The following is a 20,945-nucleotide window of genomic DNA, read 5'->3' on the forward strand; positions in this document are numbered from 1 at the left end:
GCACTGTGGCTGTTTTGTTGTTGTTCAGTTTTCTGGTATTGCAAACCACACGCATCCTTAGTTTTAGGCAAACAATATATTACTAAGGGGAGGGGTGTCCCTTTCTGTCCAATGAGGTAGTTTATGTGCAAGATTTCTGTCCCCTTTGGGCAACAATTCTCAGAAGCAACATTTCTATAAAGCATCTTTAAAAACGTCACTCTTATCTCTTGCTCACATTTCTCTGCAGTTAAAGTTAACCTGCATGAACATTTGCAAATAAACAACTTAATTTTTTACGATAGAAAAACAGATTCTCCGGATTACAGTTAGTCCAAGGATTTGAGTCAGGGAGAAAACCCAGATGCTGGATATAGGACTTATGTAAATAGTCAAAAGCCATGGAAATTCATACAAGTGTCACATAGGAAGGGAAGGATTGTATGAGCATTAGTCATTGACAGAAAATAGGGAAGTTGGAAGAGAGACAAAGGCAAAGCTGCGGGTAGAACAACAAGAGAGGGCTTATTAACTAACTTGTCATTTTGGAGAATGTCACTGTATCCAGAGCTTAGCTTCAATGTGGACCATGGTTACTTGGAGGGGCTGGTACGAGGACTGAAGGCCGGGATACTGACTCGGTCCGACTATCACAACCTGGCCCAATGTGACACACTAGAGGGTAAGCTGAGGTTTTTGTATCGTGGAATGTTTTGTTTAACAATTACGGTCTATAACCCACTGTGTAATTTGCAGTATTTGCCTTTACGTATAGTTTGCAATTACACAGATATGCATATATTGAGTAAGTCAGTGCAATGCGATTTGTTCACATTTGTTTGCTTGAATTCCAGCCTAAACTGTGGCTGAAATGTGTGTGCGCGTGGATGCGTGTGTACATGGGAGCAAGTGTGTGTGCACTCCTCGTTAGTCGTCATCATCCTCACCAAACAATGGAAGCAAATTATGGGCAGTTTGACCGGGGTCAATTATAGTCTTTAAAATAGAGCGATAATGACCCATAACTTTAAAGGTTAACTTCCAGGCAACAACTGGGACTGACTGAAATTACAGATTTGGACAAGCAAAAGTCAATGTGACTTATGAAAGACATAAAACATAATTTCACAGTTTTACAAACAAATAGAAATGCATACTTTTTTTATGTGTCTCGAAAATATTTTGAATTCTGTCTTTGTCGTTGACGAAACGTGTTATCGTCCTGCAATATTCACTTTTGGGTTTGTTATCATTCACCAACATTCACTATTGAATTTGCTCTAAAATAGTGAACTGGACCAAAATAGTATTTTCAACATTTTCAATGCTCTAATTAATATTGCTACACCTAGGGGTACTCAGATTGTTATTGGAGTTGCCAGCACCATCATGGAATCAATGGTTCAATCTCCTGTCCACGTATGACCTGTGTCTTTTAACAACATCTCAATGTAGACATGAAGCTGCACCTGCAGAGTACAGACTACGGCAGCCTCCTGACCGCTGGGAACGAGGACCTGACCGTGTCTCTCATTGACCACAGACTGAAAGAGAACATTCTGACTGAGTTCCGCTGCCTACGCTCTCACTCCCTACCGCCCCTCTCCACCTTCCTCGACTACATCACGTAGGAGTGTTCTAATAAATCACTTCTGTCTGGCTATCTGTCTGTCCATCTCTGTAGGCCTGCCTGGCTGTCTGCCCGAGTCTATACACCTTCCTTGACTAAGCACCTTCCTTGTTTGCCAGTAATCTATACACCTTCCTTGACTAAGTACCTTCCTTGTATGCCAGTAATCTTACAGCTCCAAATGTATTACACATTTTTACGAATCTGAGATATGCGAAACACAAATACTAGAGGGTTAACTTTTTCACTTGTTCTATACTTTATCTCACCAAGTTCATTTCCCCCCTTTTCCTCCTCTCCTTCCTCTTTTTGCAATCTATTTGGCCGTCAATGAATATTTTCCAGTGAACCATTGAAAAACTGAACAAAAACATAAAGTGTTGGGATGTTGGATGGAATTACAAAAGGAGGAAAATTAATCATTTGAAAAGAAATGGAACTAGGTCCACATTCTCTCCCCTGTCTGTCCTTATCTCCTCCCTGTTGCAGCTACAGTTACATGATTGACAACGTGGTGATGTTGATCACTGGTGTCCTGAAGCAGAGGGACGTGGCAGAGCTTCTGCCACGGTGCCACCCACTGGGAATGTTTGACCAAATGGCAGCGGTTGGCATCGCCCGCACACCTGCTGAGCTCTACTGTGCCATCCTGGTGGACACACCTCTGGGTAATCACTACAGTGGGCATATTCTGTGGGCATCTGTGCCAGTGGGACTGACTAATAAATATCAGATTGACTATCTATAATGTAAATATCTATGAAAACCTTTGAATATCTAGTGTAATATGAATATGAAATCCAAAACATGCTTCATGAATATTATGTTGACAAAATACATCAAGCTTTTTGCTTGTTTTTTGGAATCTTTATCGTTAGGCTTCCTTATTAATAAGCTATAAGTCATTTATTGACCAGAATGTCCACTCACCTAGTTTTCTAGAGCTTACCGCAAGCAGTGCATTAAAAGGCATCATGCTTGCACTATTCAGAAGCGAGTAGGCTTCCCCTGAAGAGGGTACGTAATAACTCAGAGGATGGCTTAACATTGCCTCCTGCTGCTCACTAGTATCAACTCTGTGGCTGCAACTTCTCCTATTGCTATGAAGGTTTATGGACGTGTCAGTGTTCTGGGTCTGGGTTTATTACACTCTCATCTATACACACTCAGAAACAAAAGGGTTCTTCGGCTGTCCCCATAGGAGAACCCTTTTGGGTTCTATGTCAAACCCTCTGTGGAAAGGGTTTTACATGGAACACAAAAGGGTTCTACCTAGTCACAAAAAAAGGGTTCTACAAAGGGTTCTCCTATGTGGACAGCCGGAGAACCATTTCAGGTTCTAGATGGCGCCTTTTTTTTCTTCTAAGAGTGTATATGTGCTACTTTGTCTTTTCAGCTCTGTTCTTCCAGGATGCTGTGTCTGAGGCCAACCTGGACGAGATGGGGGCTGAGATCATGAGAAACAAACTGTACAAGGTGATGTGGCATCAAATCAATTGAATGTAAAAACATCTCTGCATTTCCTCACATTTTGAGCACCACCATACACAGGCATGGATTGAATCTGGTCTCCAAAATGTCATGTAAATCAAATCAAATGTTATTTGTTACATGTGCCGAATACAACAATACCTTACAGTGGAATGCTTACTTAACCAACAATGCAGTTTTAAGAAAAACAAATAGAAATAACAAATAATTAAGGAGCAACAATAAAATAACAGTAGCGAGGCTATATACAGGGGGTTCTGGTACAGAGTACATTTAATCGAGACTTAAATGGTACTGTTGACTGACACAATACAACTGTGATACAATGCTGGAAGAGTGTAGAATGAACACAACTTTCATCTTAGGTAAGATAGTCATTGCGGCTTCCTTTAGCCATTTTGGTCCAGGGAGATCACAAGGCCATTGACCTGTTGAGCAGCTGCTTCTAGGAGGGACCTCATATCATCTGTTGGTTTCAGACAGGTTGAAATGTGACCATCATGCTTGCAGTAGGTTCGATACCCTTGTTGCTGGGAGGTCCATTGGTCATCTTTCATGGTACTATTGTCCAAGGAGGTCAGAGGGTTGTCTACCAGTGGAGCAGGGAGCAAGGAGGTCCAAATGTCTTCCACTGGCTGGGATTCCATGTTCCAGAGTTTGGTTGTCCTGTCAAGATGGTTGGTCTACCAGGGGAGCTTGTTGTTTGAGGGAGGTCTGGATGACACCCACAACTGGAGCTGTGTCCTCGAACAAGGCCGGGATCCCATCTGCCAGCAGAACAATTTTCCTCCAAGGGGATCAAAACAACAGGAATCTGTAGATGTTCTTGGGCCAGAGTCTGAGTAGCTGGCTGGTCTGGAGTCTGAGTCTTGTTGCCCTGTGGAGATGATTGGTCCAGAGTCTGCTTTTCCTCTACCAGGGTAGATGGTTGCTGGCTGTCTTAGCCAGGCTGTCCTAGCTAACTGTAATGAGAGAGCTCAGTATTCCAATGTATTTGTGTTGATGTCATAATCAGTGGGTCATGGCATCAGGGTCCCAATTCTGTCTTTGACTTCTAAAGTCATAACATCACAGTGAAAGTGTCTGTGAGATCTGAGAAAGCCATAACTATCAATACATAAAAATAAAAATAAAATAAACAAACGTAAAAGAATAGAATAGACAAACTTTGTTGGGGTGGATCTAAAATAAACAAATGTGGCAAAAGACAAAATACTCACACTAATAGACAGAAATGTTTCACAGAATCTTAACCTTTATACAGGGCTAGGAATGAGTCTGTTCCCTCTAAAAACATGCTGCCAAACAAACTATTTAATAAGGTCCTGTTGTCACATCATAACATTTTCTATTCAAAAACCTACAGTAACCTAGTAGAGAAATCTGTGTGTGTGTGTGTGTGTGTGTGTGTGTGTGTGTATATGCTGCATGTGTTTATACAACAAAATCAAAGTTGAAGCAAAGACCTTTTTTTAAGCATACACTCAACTAAATAACAGGGGTCACACACTAGCTTCGCCAGTAAATCAAGGATTGTTTAAATCACAGTGTTAAAAAAATCATTGAGTTAAATTGACTCTACTGCGAGTTATCTTGACCCTCAAGAGAGTAATACACACCCTGGAGTTAATGTTGATAACTGGAGTTCACTGAGGCGGAATACTTTTAACCAGAGACATGGAGTTAAATCTATGGAGTCATCCACAGATGTGGGAGGGGACTCCGTGTTTACATTTCCCAGCATGCTTTGTTGCAGGTTGATTTTTAGAATAGTTTGTTTCAATATCTGTGTTTTCACATTGATTGTAAGTGGTTGGATTTATAACAACCGTTAGTGGGAAAGTTGTTTCAATTAACACAGTGTAGGTCAGTGGTCACCAACCTTTTCTAAGTCAAGATCACTTTCGCAGTCAAAAAGCAAGCAGAGATCTGCTGTACAGATTTTTTATACATTTTTTTACCGTTAACCTCACAGAAACCTTTTTATAGGAATGAGGTTTGGGCTGTAGGCCTAATACATATCACAGCATATTGGCTATATGATTGGCCTGCCAATATTGTTAATCAGACCATATTATATTTCAAAACACGAGCTTTGATAACAAAATAGATCAGTTGGTTCAGCACTTGTGAGGCACAGTGGAGCATGAATTGAAATCATTTGCCTTTTTATTTTACTGGACTGATGGTACCTGCATCTGATGGTCGGCGAGGTCAAATCAGATCAGTGATCACTCTGTCACTTCTTGGTTGCAAAAATGATACACTGTTCGCTCAATTTCAGTTTGTGATAAAACAAGCACTGAATAGTGTAAGGAATCATTGTACCATCTAAATCGATGTGAAATGGGGTGGCAGTGTAGCCTACTGGTTAGAGCATTGGACTAGTAAACGAAAGGTTGCAAGTTCAAATCCCCGAGCTGACAAGGTACAAAATCTGTCGTTCTGCCCTTGAACAGGCAGTTAACCCACTGTTCCTAGGCCATCATTGAAAATAAGAATAATAAGAATTTGTTCTTTAACTGACTTGCCTAGTAAAATAAAGGTAAAAAAAATAAAAAATAAAATACTGTGTCTTTTTAATAACAAAGTGATGCTGGTGGGCCAAAAGTAAAAGGCTAGTCTTTGCTATGTTACGGGGAAGTGTTTGCTGTTGCAATTCACCTAGCTTCCACATAGGGGAGAAACTCTAGGTGTAGTACCTTTAACTCATTACCAGAGTAAACACAAAATAGGGGTGGGACCATATAATCCCCAAAATAGTGTTACATTTGACTCCATGGGGGTTAAATTAACTCTTGCGATTTTACTGTGTAGATCCTAAACACTGATTTGATTTATAGTCACTGCTAAAATGGTGATTGCTCTTCAGCTTATTTTCCTGACGGTGATCATGTTTATCGTTTACATCATCCTTTAGAAGAGTGAATAAAAGAAACAGAAACGTTTGTTTCTAGGGTTTAGATCTGAAAGTGGCTTTTCATTTTAAACAGGCTTATTTGGAGGCATTCTACAAATTCTGTCAGGAGAGTGGAGGAGCCACAAAGAACATCATGTGTCCTATCCTGGAGGTATTCTAAACCATTCGTTCCTCTTACCCGAGACATCACCAGTTACAGTTTGAATGAGTCGTTTTATGGTGTGTGTGTGTGTGTTTTGAGAGTGTATATGTACTGTAAACTTATACTGCTTGTGTTTGCCCTCTCTATTTGTCTGCGGTCGATTTGTTTAACCTTTACATGTGACCCTTTATATTTTCTCTCTCTCTCTGTCTGTGTTTTATATGTGTGTGTGTGTGTGTGTGTTTGCCAGTGAGCTTCGATGTGTTACCCCCTCTGTGGGGATTTGTGGTTTACTTCCTGTGTGTATGTTGCAGTTTGAGGCCGACCGGCGTGCGTTCATCATCACAGTGAACTCGTTCGGGACAGACCTGAGTGGGGTGGGGAGGAGCGCCCTGTACCCCTCCTGTGGGAGACTGTACCCCGAGGGGCTCCGTCTCTTGGCCAGGGCAGAGGACTACGAGCAGGTCAAAGCTGTGGCCGACTACTACCCTGTGAGTTTCAAAGCAATGGAAGAATGTCAATAAAATGACAATGGCAACCCAAACTAGGCATTACATATAGGACAACTCTAGGCAGTCCCTCCGTGTTTCAGGGTTCTTCTGTTCGGTGCATAATGAACGCAACCCCCATCAGTTGGACTACTACTGTATAATTAAAGTACGATTTATAATGCAGGGTTTAACTTAACTTGAGAATTACACCATTTCTGCTTTCATGGACTTCTGAATATTAGTTTTATTTCTATACTCTCTGTGCTGCTGCGTTTTGTATGACTACACCCTGTTTATGCAGTGAATCAGACCACTACAGCATGGTTTAAGCTGACTACAGTCTGATACTGTTGTATTAGATACATCATGTCTTATTATAGTTATTATGTCTTATTAGTTGATATGATTTTGATATCCTCCAGGACTATAAACTCATATTTGATGAACCTGAGGCAGGATCCTCCAGAACCCTGGAGGACAGATTCTTTGAGCGGGAGGTAAGATTCATCTCATGCAATACATTCAGACTGAGGATGTGGTCTATATGCACATTCTACACTACCGTTCAAAAGTTTGGGGTCACTTAGAAATGGCCTTGTTTTTTAAAGAAAAGCCCATTTTGTCCATTAAAATAACATCAAATTGATCAGAAAGACAGCATCGACATTGTTAATGTTGTAAATGACTATTGTAGCTGGAAACGGCTGATATTTTTATGGAATATCTACATAGACGTACAGAGGCCTCATTATAGCAAGAGGACAAGTACATTAGAGTGTCTAGTTTGAGAAACAGACACCTCACAAGTCCTCAACTGGCAGCTTCATTAAATGGTACTCGCAAAACACCAGTCTCAACGTCAACAGTGAAGAGGCGACTCCGGGATGCTGGCCTTCTAGACAGAGTTGCAAAGAAAAAGCCATATCTCAGACTGGTCCGTAAAAAGAAAAGATTAAGATGGGAAAAGAACAGACACAGGAAGATTGGAAAAAAGTGTTATGGACAGATTAATCTAAGTTTGAGGTGTTCAGATCACAAAGAAGAACATTTGTGAGATGCAGAAAAAATGAAAAGATGCTGGAGGAGTGCTTGACGCCATCTGTCAAGCATGGTGGAGGCAATGTGATGGTCTGGGGATGCTTTGGTGGAGGTAAAGTGGGAGATTTGTACAGGGTAAAAGGGATCTTGAAGAAGGAAGGCTATCACTCCATTTTGCAACGCCATGCCATACTCTATGGACGGCACTTAATTGGAGCCAATTTCCTCCTACAACAGAACAATGACCCAAAGCACAGCTCCAAACTATTCAAGAACTATTTAGGGAAGAGGCAGTCAGCTGGTATTCTGTCTATAATAGAGTGGCCAGCAGTCACTGGATCTCAACCCTATTGATTGTGGGAGCAGCTTGACCGTATGGTACGTAAGAAGTGCCCATCAAGCCAATCCAACTTGTGGGAGGTGCTTCAGGAAGCATGGGGTGAAATCTCTTCAGATTACCCCCCAACAAATTGACCACTAGAATGCCAAAGGTCTGCAAGGCTGTAATTGCTGCAAATGTAGGATTCTTTGACGAAAGCAAAGTTTGAAGGACACAATTATTATTTCAATTAAAAATCATTATTTATTACCTTGTCAACGTCTTGACTATACTTCCTATTCATTTTGCAACTCATTTCACGGAAAACAAGGACATCTCTTAAGTGACCCCAAACTGTTGAAAGGTAGTGTACATTCGACATGATTCTCTCTCTCAGGTGAAGCTGAACACGCTGGCCTTCCTGGAGCAGTTCCATTTGGGCGTGTTCTACTCCTACCTCAAGCTGAAGGAGCAGGAGGCTCGCAACATCGTCTGGATCGCAGAGTGTGTCACACAGAGACAAAAGTCGAAGATCGACAACTACATCCCCATCTTCTAAAGGACGAACACACTCTCTGTTGGAGCGGTTACACACCTTTTTTTTGTAGTAGTAGTAATATTAGCAACGGTTGTCAAAATTGATAACAGGTTCAACAAATCCCGTTTGATAAATGTAACAGCAGCGTAAGTACTTTTTTTTTATATAAACAAAAAGCTTCAAATATTGACTGTATTATAGCACTTGAACAATTGTAGAACAATCTATGGAATCCAGACATTTTGGTGGGACTTTAGGTGTACAATTGCATGTCAAATATATAAAAAATAAAAATTCTCAAATCCAATTAAATTGTACTTGTCACGTACACAGCTTACGGCAGGTATAAAAGGTGCAGTGAAATCCTTTTGTCCTAACTCCCTCAACAATGCAGTACGTTAGTCAATATCAATAATAACAACAAAAATAGTCAAAAGTAACAAGTGATAGAAGTAAATGTCTCTGAGGCCCCTCTTTGTGGCACCTGACCACACGACTGAACAGTGGTCCAGCTGCGACAAAACTAGGGCCCGTAGGACCTGTCTTGTTGACGGTGCTGTTAAGAACGGAGAGCAGTGCTTTATTATGGACCTAATTATTATAATTTGCCATTCCTTCTGCCTCATCCCTCTCAACCATACCATTTTTCAATTGCTAGTCAATCCACAGGGATTTAACGGTTTTTACAGTCCTTTTCTTAATGGGTGCGTGCTTATTGGTAGCTGGAATAAGTCATTTCAAAATAAATATCTGTGAAGTGCAATATCGCCTCATTACACACCACAGACCAGCAAGTATTCTTTACACAATCAACATAGGAATCACTACAAAACATATTTTATGACCTCTTAAATCAAATCCAATTTTATTTGTCACATACACATGGTTAGCAGATGATAATGCGAGTGTAGCGAAATGCTTGTTCCGACAGTGCAATAATATCTAACAAGTAATCTAACTCCAACAAGTACCTAATACACACAAATCTAAAGGGGTGAATGAGAATATGTACATATAAGTATATGGATGAGCGATGGCCGAGCGGCATAGGCAAGGTGCAATAGATGGTATAAAATACAGTATGTACATGTGATATGAGTAATGTAAGATATGTAAACATTAAAGTGGCATTATTTAGAGTGGCATTGTATAAAGTGACCATTTAAAAAAGTGGCCAATGATTGGGTCTCAATGTAGGCAGCAGCTTCTCTGAGTTAGTGATTGCTGTTTAGTAGTCTGATGGCCTTGTCAGTCTCTCAGTCCCAGCTTTGATGCTGTACTGACCTCACCTTCTGGATGGTAGCGGTGTGACCAGGCAGTGGCTCGGGTGGTTGATGTCCTTGATGATCTTTTTGGTCTTCCTTGACATGGAGGGCAGGTAGTTTGCACCCGGTGATGTGTTGTGCAGACCGCACCACCCTCTGGAGAGCCTTGCGGTTGAGAGCGGTGCTTTTGCCGTACCAGGCTGGATACAGCCTGACAGGATGCTCTCGATTGTGCATCTGTAAAAGTTTGTAAGGGTTTTGGGTGACAAGCAACATTTCTTCAGCCGAAGAGGATCTGTTGCGCCTTCTTCACCACGCTGTCTGTGTGGGGGGACCATTTCAGTTTGTCTGTGATGTGTATGCTGAGGAACTTACCGAAGGGAGGGCTTTGTATGCATCACAGAAGTTAGAGTAGCAGTGGTAGAGGTTTATTGCCCATGTGTGTAGCGCAATCAATATGCTGATAGAATTTAGGTAGCCTTGTTCTCAAATTTGCTTTGTTCAAATCCCCAGCTACAATACATGCAGACTCAGGATATATGGTTCCCAGTTCGCATATAGTCCAGTTAAGTTCCTTGATAGCCGTCTTGGTGTCTGCTTGAAGGGGAATGTACACAGCTGTGACTATAACTGACAATAATTATTTTGGTAGGTAAAATGACCGGCATTTGATTGTAAGCAATTCTAGGTCGGGTGAGCAGAAGGACTTGAGTTCCTGTATGTTGTTATGATTACACCATGAGTCGTTAATCATGAAGCATACACCCCCATCTATTGCAATCTTCCAAGAGAGGTGTTTATCGCTGTCGGCACGATGCATGGAGAAGCCCGGTGGCTGAACTGATTCCGACAACATATCCCAAGAGAGCCATGTTTCCGGTGAAACAGAGAATGTTACAATCTCTGATGTCTCACTGGAAGGCAACCCTTGCTCGAATTTCGTCTACTTTGTTGTCAAGAGACTGGACATTGGCTAGTAGTATACTCGGGAGCGGTGGGCGATGTGCACGTCTAAGGAGCCTGACCTGGTGGCCGCTTCGTCTGCCCCTTCTGTTGCGCCATTGTTTTGGGTCAACTACTGGAATTAGATCCATTGTCCTGGGTGGTGGTCCGAACAGAGGATCTGCTTCGGGAAAGTCGTATTCCTGGTCGTAATGTTGGTAAATTGACGTTGCTCTTATATCCAATAGTTCTTCCCGGCTGTATGTAATAAGACTTAAGATTTCCTGGGGTAACAATGTAAGAAATAATACTGCATAGTTTTCTAAGAGTCGACCATCTCTGTTGGTGCCATCTTAGGCCCAACCTTTGGACCTTTGGTTTTCCTAGATGTGTCACGGATCCCTCTGGAACTGTGTCATTACGCACACCTGTTCCCCATTCCCACTGATTGTAATTGTTTAAATGTGCCCTTTGGTTTCCATTGGGTGGTCAATTATTGTTCCAATGTCCGTTGGTGGTGTGATTACCAGGGCTGTGCTATTTTGGCTTTCGTGTCGCTTGTATTGCGCAGATGATTACGGGTCTCGTCCCGTGTGGTATCGTTGTGTGTGTGTATTTACTCGAGGTACTCCTGTATTTATTCGAGGTACTCCTCCCTCTTTTGTTTGGGTTTCAACCCTGTGTTTGTTTAGTCTTCATCCCCATGCCTTTACATGGCACGCTGTAATTTGGGTCAATAAAAAACCCTATTACGTATTCCTGCGCCTGTCTCCCGATCCCTTCATACCAAGACACTACATCCAATGGATTTGGATAGTGCTTTTAATGGGTCACGTTCAAATGGCGACACATTGTAATTCTGCTGTAGGAAGGTGGACTAATTGTTAAACTTCCCCACAAAAAAATATTCTGCCCTCTGTTTTATGAATGCTATTCTACATATTTGTCCCTTGGTAGTAGTTTGTGATTCCATTGCCCGACCTATGTTAATTATCTTAATACAATATACTGGGGGATATGGGTGCTGTTTCTGTGTTCCCAAAGGGCACAGCTGTAGGGACAGGTCAATGGCACTCGTGTGTATTCCTACCAGGCAGATTTTGAACCCAGAACTGAAATTCAGACAAAGCGCTCCTGTAATGGGTGTTAAGGGGCTGTCTGTTTTGTCACTTTTGACATCCTTTGATATGGTTCAAGCAAGCGTCTCCGATTACATACACTCAGTTCTTCTTGGAGTAGCAAGAACTATGATGTCGTTGTGGGTTAATAGTAAGTACCACGAAATGTCTGGGTACATAGAGAATGTGTCATTCAATATCCTTATCTGCCTTCATCTGGCCCAGAATGTGAGGAATAGGGTCTTATTGTGGGCCCATTAAGCTTTTGTTTTTGAAGCATACAACAGTAACTTGGTTAATATGATTAAAAGCACTCCGCACTCCGGACATGCCCATGAAAATGTGTAAATCATTTTGGTTGGAGAAGGCACTACCACTTTACAGGAAATAAATTATGGAAAATGTGATGTTTGACTGTAAAGACACCTTTGAGGCTCTGGTGAAACACAAACGCACTGTAAAACATGTTGAAAGATCTGAGGGTGTGAGTGCTTTAGGAAGACCACTCATCAAAACAGTAGAGGAAGCCGATTTCCTAGCGCTGCAATAATGTGATTCTAAAGAAACTAAAAGACACTCTCTCACAGTCATACGCCGAGATGATGAGAAAAGTACTTTCGCTGTAAATAGGTTAATTGTAACAGATGTAGGAACTGGTTCCAATTTAGTTTTTAAACTAAATCAGCAGTCCCAAACCCAGATCATTTCTAACCTGTGGGGGAAATCCTGGGACATATTACAACCATTCCCAGCTTCTGAAATAAAAACAAAAGTGTTTGTTTTTATCTGTGCGAAAGTTACATGTTGACTATATTGTTCGATTTCTCAACCACTGAGGTAATCACATGATTGAGATTTAGGACAACCGTACAACAACGTCCATGACGTATGACCCAAACGTGAAGCAGAGCTCGAAATTAGACTTGGCTTTTTTTCATTTCTCTTTACCATTCTTCCAGAATCTTCCCAAAGGAAATTTTCAGACGTTCCAAACTGTGCATGAACCGTCTGTTTACTTTTTCAACATGGCTCTAGAACCTAGGTCATTCACAAAGCTGTTAACAGAGACAGAAATTTACATTGTAATAGATAAAATAACTCCTTGTGTGCATTGCGGCCTAATTAGCTCAATTGATTGCTTCCTATGTTTTTTTTTTTTACTCATCGTCTTTAGAAGGTCGTATCTCAGCCTCAGAACGTCATAGAGATGAAGCAAAGATATCCCCGTGTGCATAAGAATCTTTATCGTCTTTCTCTAGCCTAACGCATTGTAGCGTTAAGCATCATTAACATGCTTTATATTATCAGGAGCCAATTTGTCCTCTTCAAAATCTTAAACTAACAAGGGGTATGCTTTTTGCCCTTTTATTTAAGGGGAATTGCATACCCTCCACAAGCCCCTTCCATTTGAGCCATGGTAGTAACACATTTTCTGAAGTAATAACACAATCCTGTAGTAGAATTAGTAACACACTTTTGTAGTAACTTAATACTTTTAAGGTTTATATCTTTGGACATGTACTATTTGGTGCAAACATTGAAGTGCAAATTTAGATTATTAAAAACCTGTCACATTTAAGTGTAATTGACCTGTTTGCAACCAACTTTTAATAATTCACAGATGACGATACAACATTCTGGTTTAGAGATACATTTACATTTACCATAAAACATGTAATATCCAACAGATTAAGGTTAAAAGGGACAATCTCTGGTGCTATTTTTTGTTGTTATAAATTAATGATTAATGAAAAATATAACTTATAAATGTCTCATGAGCTTAGTTCAACTGTCGTACACCATCAGAACCCAAAATATAAGCTTGTTTTACTCCAATGTTTTGTAAACATTGTCCTTTCATCCATATAGCTCTGTCTATGAATTTGAGAGTAGTTATATTTCTCCAGCCCATCCCTCAGCTTTTTACAGAAAAATAGACTGTCACGTCCTGACCTTAGTTCCTTTTTTATGTCTCTATTTTAGTCAGGGAGTTGGGGTGGGCATTCTATGTTTTTCATTCTATGTTTTGTATTTCTGCTTTTGCCCTGGTATGGTTCCCAAACAGAGGCAGCTGTCAATCGTTGTCTCTGATTGAGAACCATACTTAGGTAGCCTGTGTCCCCACTATGATTTGTGGGTAGTTGTTTTCTGTTGTGTGTCTGCACCAGTCAGAACTGTTTCGGTCATTCTCTTTGTTATTGCTGTGTTCATTAAATAAATATGGACACATACCACGCTGCACCTTGGTCCTCTCCTTCCAACAGCCGTTACATAGACGGGTAGAACACTTTGTTATTGTTTCAACTGATGATTGGCCCTTTAAGGAACAATGTTTAATACTCCTTAGGATTGTCCACTTTATTCACACATTGACGAAGGTTTCATAAATGTTACTATCTAAACAAAAATGACTGTACATATTAATTATCGAAGGTACACAAAAACATCAGCAGTTTTACAAGGCAAAATAACATGGTAAAAAAAAAAAATCCAAAACACAATTGCTTAAAGGATGTTCAATTGGGGTGTCCAATCAAAAACATCTTTTGACCAATGGGTAAAATGATGTTATTGTGTACCAATGGTCCAAACCCCATGTCTCTATCATAATCCATTCAAAGTTATTGGAGTTTTTACTCTTGTAGGATGGCCAGAATTAGTGTGCCTAAATCAATGGTGGCCAGAGGGAAAAAAGTGGTCAAAAATCTGGAAAATTGCTTTGCGTTAGCTAGGCTGGATTCTGTGAAAGAATTAAGGCTACTGGCTACCTGAAAGGCTCACATTCACGTTAAACTTGTCATCTCTCTTCTGAAATCCGCAGGACATAAACCACTATAGAGGTGGCAGGTAGCCTAGCAGTTAAGAGTGCTTTGACAGTAAACCAGAGAGCGCTGGGACAGTAACCCAGAGAGCGCTGGTTAGAAACTCTGAGTCGACTCTGTGAAAAATGTGCGCTTGAGCAAGGCACTAAACTTTAACTGCTCCTGTAGGTCACTCTGGTTAAGAGAGTCTGTTAAATAACTGAGATGGATATCTATTTTTGTTCTTTAAAAAAAGATACACTTATTTTTGTGAGAATTTGTATCTCGGTGAAATGTCAATCAAGCACTGAGCGTGTGCCAGGCTTTTATTTTCAAAGCCTTTTATATTTACTTTAGCTCGTGTCATGCTCATTTATTTTTTTGTGACGTCGCGTAGACAACTTTGAAGACGACGCCCACAAAATGTTAAATCCTCAAAAGATGTTAAGAGAAACGTGCATCGCTATGTCAGATGTATTAGGTTAAAAAATCTGACTTTTGGGATATAATGATATGTTAGAGAAAGAATCCACTGAACGATTCAGAACATGAATAATCATATTTGTCTTGGTAAAATGCATTTTTATGACATAAAGAAGTTAAATTTCATCACAAGTGCATTTTCACCCACTCTGGACACCCTACAAAAAGCAACAAACATAACTGCAGTACTGTTAAAGATGGACGCCGCAGTGGCGTCTGCCCCACTGCCGTTGTCATTATTTTGTTGCCTAAGTGGAGGTGTGGAGCCTCACACATATTCTGGTGTTCTATCGCGCGTGAAATGATTCCTAAACTCAATCGTAACATTATGGAAGTGCCTCATACTCGAACTGAAAAAAAGAGAAAAGAAACACAAGCTAAGAATAACATTTCGCAATATGAGGTTATTATGTATGTTATGTATTGTCATAAGACCGTGGTTGCCAGGTTACTCCAATCCCTCATCACTGCAACTCTATGGAGTTAGCTGTACGTCATACTTACTGCATTGGACAGGGAGCTCTAAGGGGACAGAGTTTCTCTGGCAGAGGTATACAAAAGCAGCAGCTAGCTTACAGGATGCGCCGGAGTGGCCCGAGACAGAGCCACAATGGCTTCTCTCACACACTGATAAGAACTGGCCTGGGTCCACCTGAGAGAGAGAGCGAGAGAGAGAGAGCAGATGAGCTCCTGCATTTTTCAGCATGTTTTGAAATATATATAAACTTGGATTCTTCGGCAGGGTCATATACAGGATGTTACCCTATACAACGTAACCGTCACTCCAAATCAAAACTGCAAACCTACAGCCTGAATTGGACGGAATTACCTGGAAGCATTCCTACTATGAAGGATTATTATTCCCAATCTATACAGCAAATGTTCTGGCAAACAAACAGAAACCTGAAAACACCAACCTGGAACTGAGTAAGTAATGTTCAATCTGAAGATATTTTTTTTTCATTTTTAAAAGCCAAGACAAATACATTACAATGACATGTTTTACTTTATAAGGACTGAATGCTACGTTAAGGCTACCAAGCATGCTAGGACAAAGAGATACAACTTCAATTAGCACTGACCTTATGTCTGAGGACCAACTAGGTTCACCCAGCGTGCCCCAGGCCTTCTGTCTGAGGACCAACTAGGGTCACCCAGCCACATAATAATACACACAGGCACAAACAACCTGAGAGCACAGCAGGAAAGGGTGGCCACAGCACTGAAGGGAGTGATTAAAAAAGATGATTCTACTTTCCCCAACGCACAAGTGGTTATCTACACCTTGCTACCACGAAAAGACTTCCACCCTGCTACCAAACAGCGGGTAAACAAGTATTTCCCGTGACTGTGCCTCAAAACCAAATACCTGGCCCACCACTCCACCCTGGACTTGAACAGCCTTTACGACCAGGTCCACCTCTACAGGGCAGCAGTGCCCACCTTTGCCCGGACCCTGTCTGATTAAAGTGTGTGTGTAAAGCTGTCCTCACCACTCTGAAGCAGGAGCCCAGTGGAGAGTCACGGGCAGAGAAGAGAAAGTCACAGCTCAGAGTATTGGCAGTCGTCTTAGAACAGGGCTCTGCTATCTGTGGTACACTGCCACACTCAGGACTGATCTGTCAGCACAAACACATGGGAATGAGAATGAAAAGCACATTCATACATTTTATTATTTATGTAGGCTGCTATAACTGTAAAGCCATAATGTGTCAAATGTGTCTTGTCCTACCTGCCAGCTGTGCATAAAGTCAGCCATGTTGTCAGCCTGTGAGCCATCAGGAAGAGGGAAGTCATTTCCTGCTTCATTGTCATTGGTCCCTAGGACACCAGTGGACACACCTGCATAGACAATCAAAGACAATGAACGACATGGAGACAGTGGAGGAGTCACTAATTACTTCTGCTTGAACTAAATACTACTACCATACACCGGAATAAATATGACATGGGATTCTCAGTAAACCAAAACAGTCATTATTGTTATCAAAAGGTGTTACGTTCCCCAGTTTCTGTGTTGTAGTTTGCGTATTTGTGAGTGTGTGTTTCAGGAAATGGCTTCCTGAAATTTTCCCCAAGCAGCTGATTGGTCGGCCCCCATTGATGATTGGAGAGCTGACCCTGTGTTAGTTGTTGCTGAGAGAGCTGATTGTTGAAGTTCTGCGTTAGTTTGTTGCTCAGAGCTTCTTTAATGTCCTGAGTTAGTTTTTCTCTGTTTTTGTTGAGAAAAAGGTTGTAATATTCTGTTTCGTTTGTTCCCAGGGAGGAAGGGGAAGGCACCTAGGGAGTGCTTAGGCAAGAGGCCCACGGGCATACATATACCCGTAGTATATAGTCTATGCACACTAGGTAAGACCTGGGAGGACCAACCCCTGTATTTTGGTTAATGCATCAGGTGGTGCTAGTTTAGGTAAGTAGTGGATAGGCAGGTAAGGTAGGAGAGGGTAGGTTAGGTAAGTAGTGGGTAGGCAGGTAAGGTAGGAGAGGGGGCTTTGACATTTACTTTCTTTGCTTTGGTTCTGTTCAGCCCCTTTTCCCCAACATTACCGTGTGACGGAATAAATTCCTAGCAAACGGTCAATTCTCTGCCTTCTGTCATCCTTACTCGCACCTACAGTCCCATACCTCTTTCACTCCACAGGGAGTTGAGTTGTAGCAGGGTGTTGCGCTCCCTCTTCCTAGAGGCGTTACGTAACAAAAGGTTAATGGTGCACAAATGTCTTCTTTTGAATTTGAATCACGGTCATACCATGTAGCCAGCCATCCAGAGTCAGGCTGCACAGGTCGAGCGATGGGTCACATGACACCCGCGCTCCATTCTGATTGGACACCTCGACAACATTCCCCTCTTTCCTGATGACCAGTCCATTATCACTGTAGGATGTCTGTGTGACATGACAATTGAATTTCACCTGCAATAATAGAAAAATAATACATGTTTTATCAAATCATCCTTTCAAAAATGTCATTATTTGAAATACTGTATAGAGAACAGTGTAAAAACAGTTTATTTTAAAGTCCTGTACCTCTCCATTGTGGTGTATGGCAACAGTGCTGTTATTCATCCGCACCAACAGAGTGTGCTGTGAGCTGGAGTCTGAACCTAGCAGCACAGTGAAGGAGTCATCCTGAGTGATATCGTGGGCTAGGATGACAGGACACGGGCCTGGCAGCTCATATAGGTGGCCGTCGAACGACACCACAAACTGGTTGGCCACCAACAGAGCTTCATCTGGTGGAAGGAGGGAGGGACGGAGAGAGGGATCAGCCAATATCACAAAGGATGGATGAGACCAATGATGCATTTTAGAGGTATTAAAACAGCGGCCCAATAAATACACAAATTCTCAATGAATCTTTCCTCAATCCCTCGCGTCCTGTCTCCTCACCTCCTTCTCAACGCTATTGGAGGAGAAGGTCCAAGGTTGGCAAGAAGATGAGAAGAGAGAATGCATGGGAACATACATTGAGAAAGAGCCCACGGCTCCAATCCCTATTTCAAAATGGCGGCCTAGCTCACGGCAGAAGGGGCTGTCCGTGATCTTCCATTTCAGGCGGTAGAGCTCGGCGGTGGGCCTGAGGGAGGTGAGGGCCTGCAAGGGCCTGAGGAGCCACTCCTCCAGAAGGACCTCTACCACCCCGAACTTCTCCATCCTGGACCAAGGGGCCCGCGCCAGGGGCAGGGGTATAGTTACGGACACAGAGCAGTCACTAGGGGAGTAGAATAGAATGAAAGAGATACTTTCTGTGTCTTCTGCCTGTCTCAACAGAAACATGCAACAGTCATGTTCCGTGTAGCTCAAGTACATGATAAACCCAGTCCAGGAAATGTTTACGGGTATTCTTTAATTGAATACAAAAATAATACGGTTAAACAAACAGAAATAGAAGCTCGGGTAGAGTTCATACCTTGTGGAGAGTTTGTACACAGAGGCCAATCGTCTTCTGACCCCCGCCAAGGCTACTGCCAACCTCAACTCTGCCCAGTGGCCAGTCTGATGGCTCACCTGGTACAAATATGCAAGCGTAAATTGCCAGAAATACACTCCTTCGTTACTCCTACAACCACACAATTTTCTCCAAAATGGCTGCCATACCAATCGATTATTCCCCTTATCTAGTATGGTGTCTCTCTCCACCATAAACTCACCACATCCAGGATAGTGCTGAGGGTAGTGAGGGTGAACTGGGCTACTGGTCTAAGATGAGAGTTCTCCAGTAGGGGGGGTAGGAGCTCCACCAGTCTGTCAGTCCACATGGACACAGCCTCCCTCCATACAGAGTCTACCTTCTGGCCTGTCACATCATGGTACGCACCGGCTATAGTGGACAGTGGTCCTGGGAATGGAGATAATGGAGGTGGCAAAGTTAGAAGGTGTAGGTATGTACTGTACACTCTTATGCACACACACACACACAGACACAAACACTCATTCACTCACTCACTCAGAGACACTGAACCTCCATAAACAAGTGAGTGACATTACCAGACTGATAACATAAACCCTAGTGGTTAGGTAAAGATACGTTTATGACAGGGTTAGACTCCTAACAGTAGGTCAAAGGTCACTCACTCCTGAGCTCATGCTGTCCAAGCTGAGAGGCGTGCTGTAGTAGGAGGAGGAGGCGTGGCAGACTGTGAGTCAGAGCGTGGCGTAGTCGGCTGGCCCTCCAAGAGCCCCACGCTCCTCCCTCTCTCTGCCCCAGCAGGGCCTCTGTTCTCTGGGTAAAACGTAAGGCTGCGCCGCTCAGCTCCTGAAGCAATTCAATGTCCTTAGACTAGTAGCAGGAGGATTACAGGGCATAATTGTCAGAAAGCTGTTAAGAAACATTTGTGGATTAATCTATGGAGTATTAACATTTGATTTTGACAGATGCTCTTTTCCTGAGCTACTTAATAATACCATTAGGGCATTCAAGTAAGGGACTGTGCATTTAAGTATTCAAGTAAGTCATATACCACGGAGGTAAATGAATTTCCAAAGCAAACCTGCTGCCCGAATTCTGTCAGGAGGTGCTGTAACGTCTGCACTCTCTCCAAGATCTTCCTTCTCATCTGAGAGCCCAAATGGTGGACCTGAGCCTGGAGATGGCATTGAAATAGTGGGATAATCAAGAAACTGGTTTCAGGAAGTCTGACGGGATGTCTCGTGTTTTCATGAGACAGATCAACGGTCGCTTTCTATTGGGTGTAAATATCTTACCTCCACTGCCAATAGGCTCTCTGCACATCCCCTGGCCCGTAACCACAGGCTCTGATTGGCTGTGCCCACGTAGACGGACGTGAGTGACTCAAGCAGAGTCCCGTCCTCTCGTCTCAGTACTTCAAGGGTTAGGCCTAACTTCCGTCGGCCCTCCAGACACAGTGCCACTGTGAGGTCCTGATCTGGTCCTATACCTGCACGCACACACACACACACACACACACACACACACACACACACACACACACACACACACACACACAAGACACGTTTATGAACACCAAAGTCAAGTAAAATCTTAGATCATGACATGATCTACTGAGATGAAAGCTATGCAACGGGCAAGCCCTATATTACCAGCCACAACTTATTTTGTCCTCAATCTTCAAGCCTACTGTATATACCGTTTCCATATCCAGCTGTGGCATGTAGACAGCGTCCCTCTAGCGCCCCCCTCAGCCACACCTGCTCACTGCGGTCGAGTCTGACCTGGATCTGCAGCCCAGGACCCAGCAGGGAGGAGAGGGCACTGCCCCCTACCTTCACACTCCAGTTACCCACCTTAGACTACAGCACAGACAGGC

At 42.4% G+C, this 20,945-nt stretch overlaps 2 protein-coding genes across 2 annotated transcripts in view; one reads left to right on the forward strand and one right to left on the reverse strand.

The window, feature by feature from the left end:
- The first annotated feature begins 293 nt into the window (after positions 1 to 293).
- Positions 294 to 8,855, forward strand: LOC109875276 (V-type proton ATPase subunit d 1). The gene is made up of 8 exons (XM_020467563.2): positions 294 to 661; positions 1,435 to 1,606; positions 2,099 to 2,277; positions 3,006 to 3,085; positions 6,094 to 6,171; positions 6,477 to 6,653; positions 7,076 to 7,150; positions 8,408 to 8,855. The coding sequence occupies exons 1-8, from the start codon at positions 532 to 534 to the stop codon at positions 8,567 to 8,569; spliced, it is 1,053 nt and encodes a 350-aa protein (XP_020323152.1). The 5' UTR covers positions 294 to 531; the 3' UTR covers positions 8,570 to 8,855.
- A 5,357-nt stretch (positions 8,856 to 14,212) lies between these two features.
- Positions 14,213 to 20,945, reverse strand: part of LOC109875400 (uncharacterized) — a 58,475-nt gene continuing 51,742 nt past the window's right edge. The window contains exons 62-74 of the mRNA XM_031810357.1: positions 20,766 to 20,928; positions 20,362 to 20,555; positions 20,148 to 20,240; positions 19,732 to 19,936; positions 19,308 to 19,495; positions 19,067 to 19,164; positions 18,678 to 18,868; positions 18,184 to 18,389; positions 17,907 to 18,069; positions 16,890 to 16,999; positions 16,651 to 16,776; positions 15,662 to 15,809; positions 14,213 to 15,507 (exon numbers count right to left, since the gene is read on the reverse strand). Of these exons, the coding sequence (XP_031666217.1) occupies positions 15,497 to 15,507; positions 15,662 to 15,809; positions 16,651 to 16,776; positions 16,890 to 16,999; positions 17,907 to 18,069; positions 18,184 to 18,389; positions 18,678 to 18,868; positions 19,067 to 19,164; positions 19,308 to 19,495; positions 19,732 to 19,936; positions 20,148 to 20,240; positions 20,362 to 20,555; positions 20,766 to 20,928 (1,896 nt within the window). The 3' untranslated portion in view covers positions 14,213 to 15,496. The remainder of the gene's footprint in view (positions 15,508 to 15,661; positions 15,810 to 16,650; positions 16,777 to 16,889; positions 17,000 to 17,906; positions 18,070 to 18,183; positions 18,390 to 18,677; positions 18,869 to 19,066; positions 19,165 to 19,307; positions 19,496 to 19,731; positions 19,937 to 20,147; positions 20,241 to 20,361; positions 20,556 to 20,765; positions 20,929 to 20,945) is intronic.

Source organism: Oncorhynchus kisutch, linkage group LG30, assembly GCF_002021735.2.
Source record: "Oncorhynchus kisutch isolate 150728-3 linkage group LG30, Okis_V2, whole genome shotgun sequence".
Classification (NCBI taxonomy): Eukaryota; Metazoa; Chordata; class Actinopteri; order Salmoniformes; family Salmonidae; genus Oncorhynchus; species Oncorhynchus kisutch.

Coding starts and splice junctions, on each gene's coding strand:
- LOC109875276 (XM_020467563.2), top strand. CDS start 532: ATGTCACTGTATCCAGAGCTTAGCTTCAATGTGGACCATGGTTACTTG. Junction 1,607..2,098: donor ACCTTCCTCGACTACATCAC/GTAGGAGTGTTC, acceptor TCCCTGTTGCAG/CTACAGTTACATGATTGACA. Junction 3,086..6,093: donor TGAGAAACAAACTGTACAAG/GTGATGTGGCAT, acceptor CATTTTAAACAG/GCTTATTTGGAGGCATTCTA.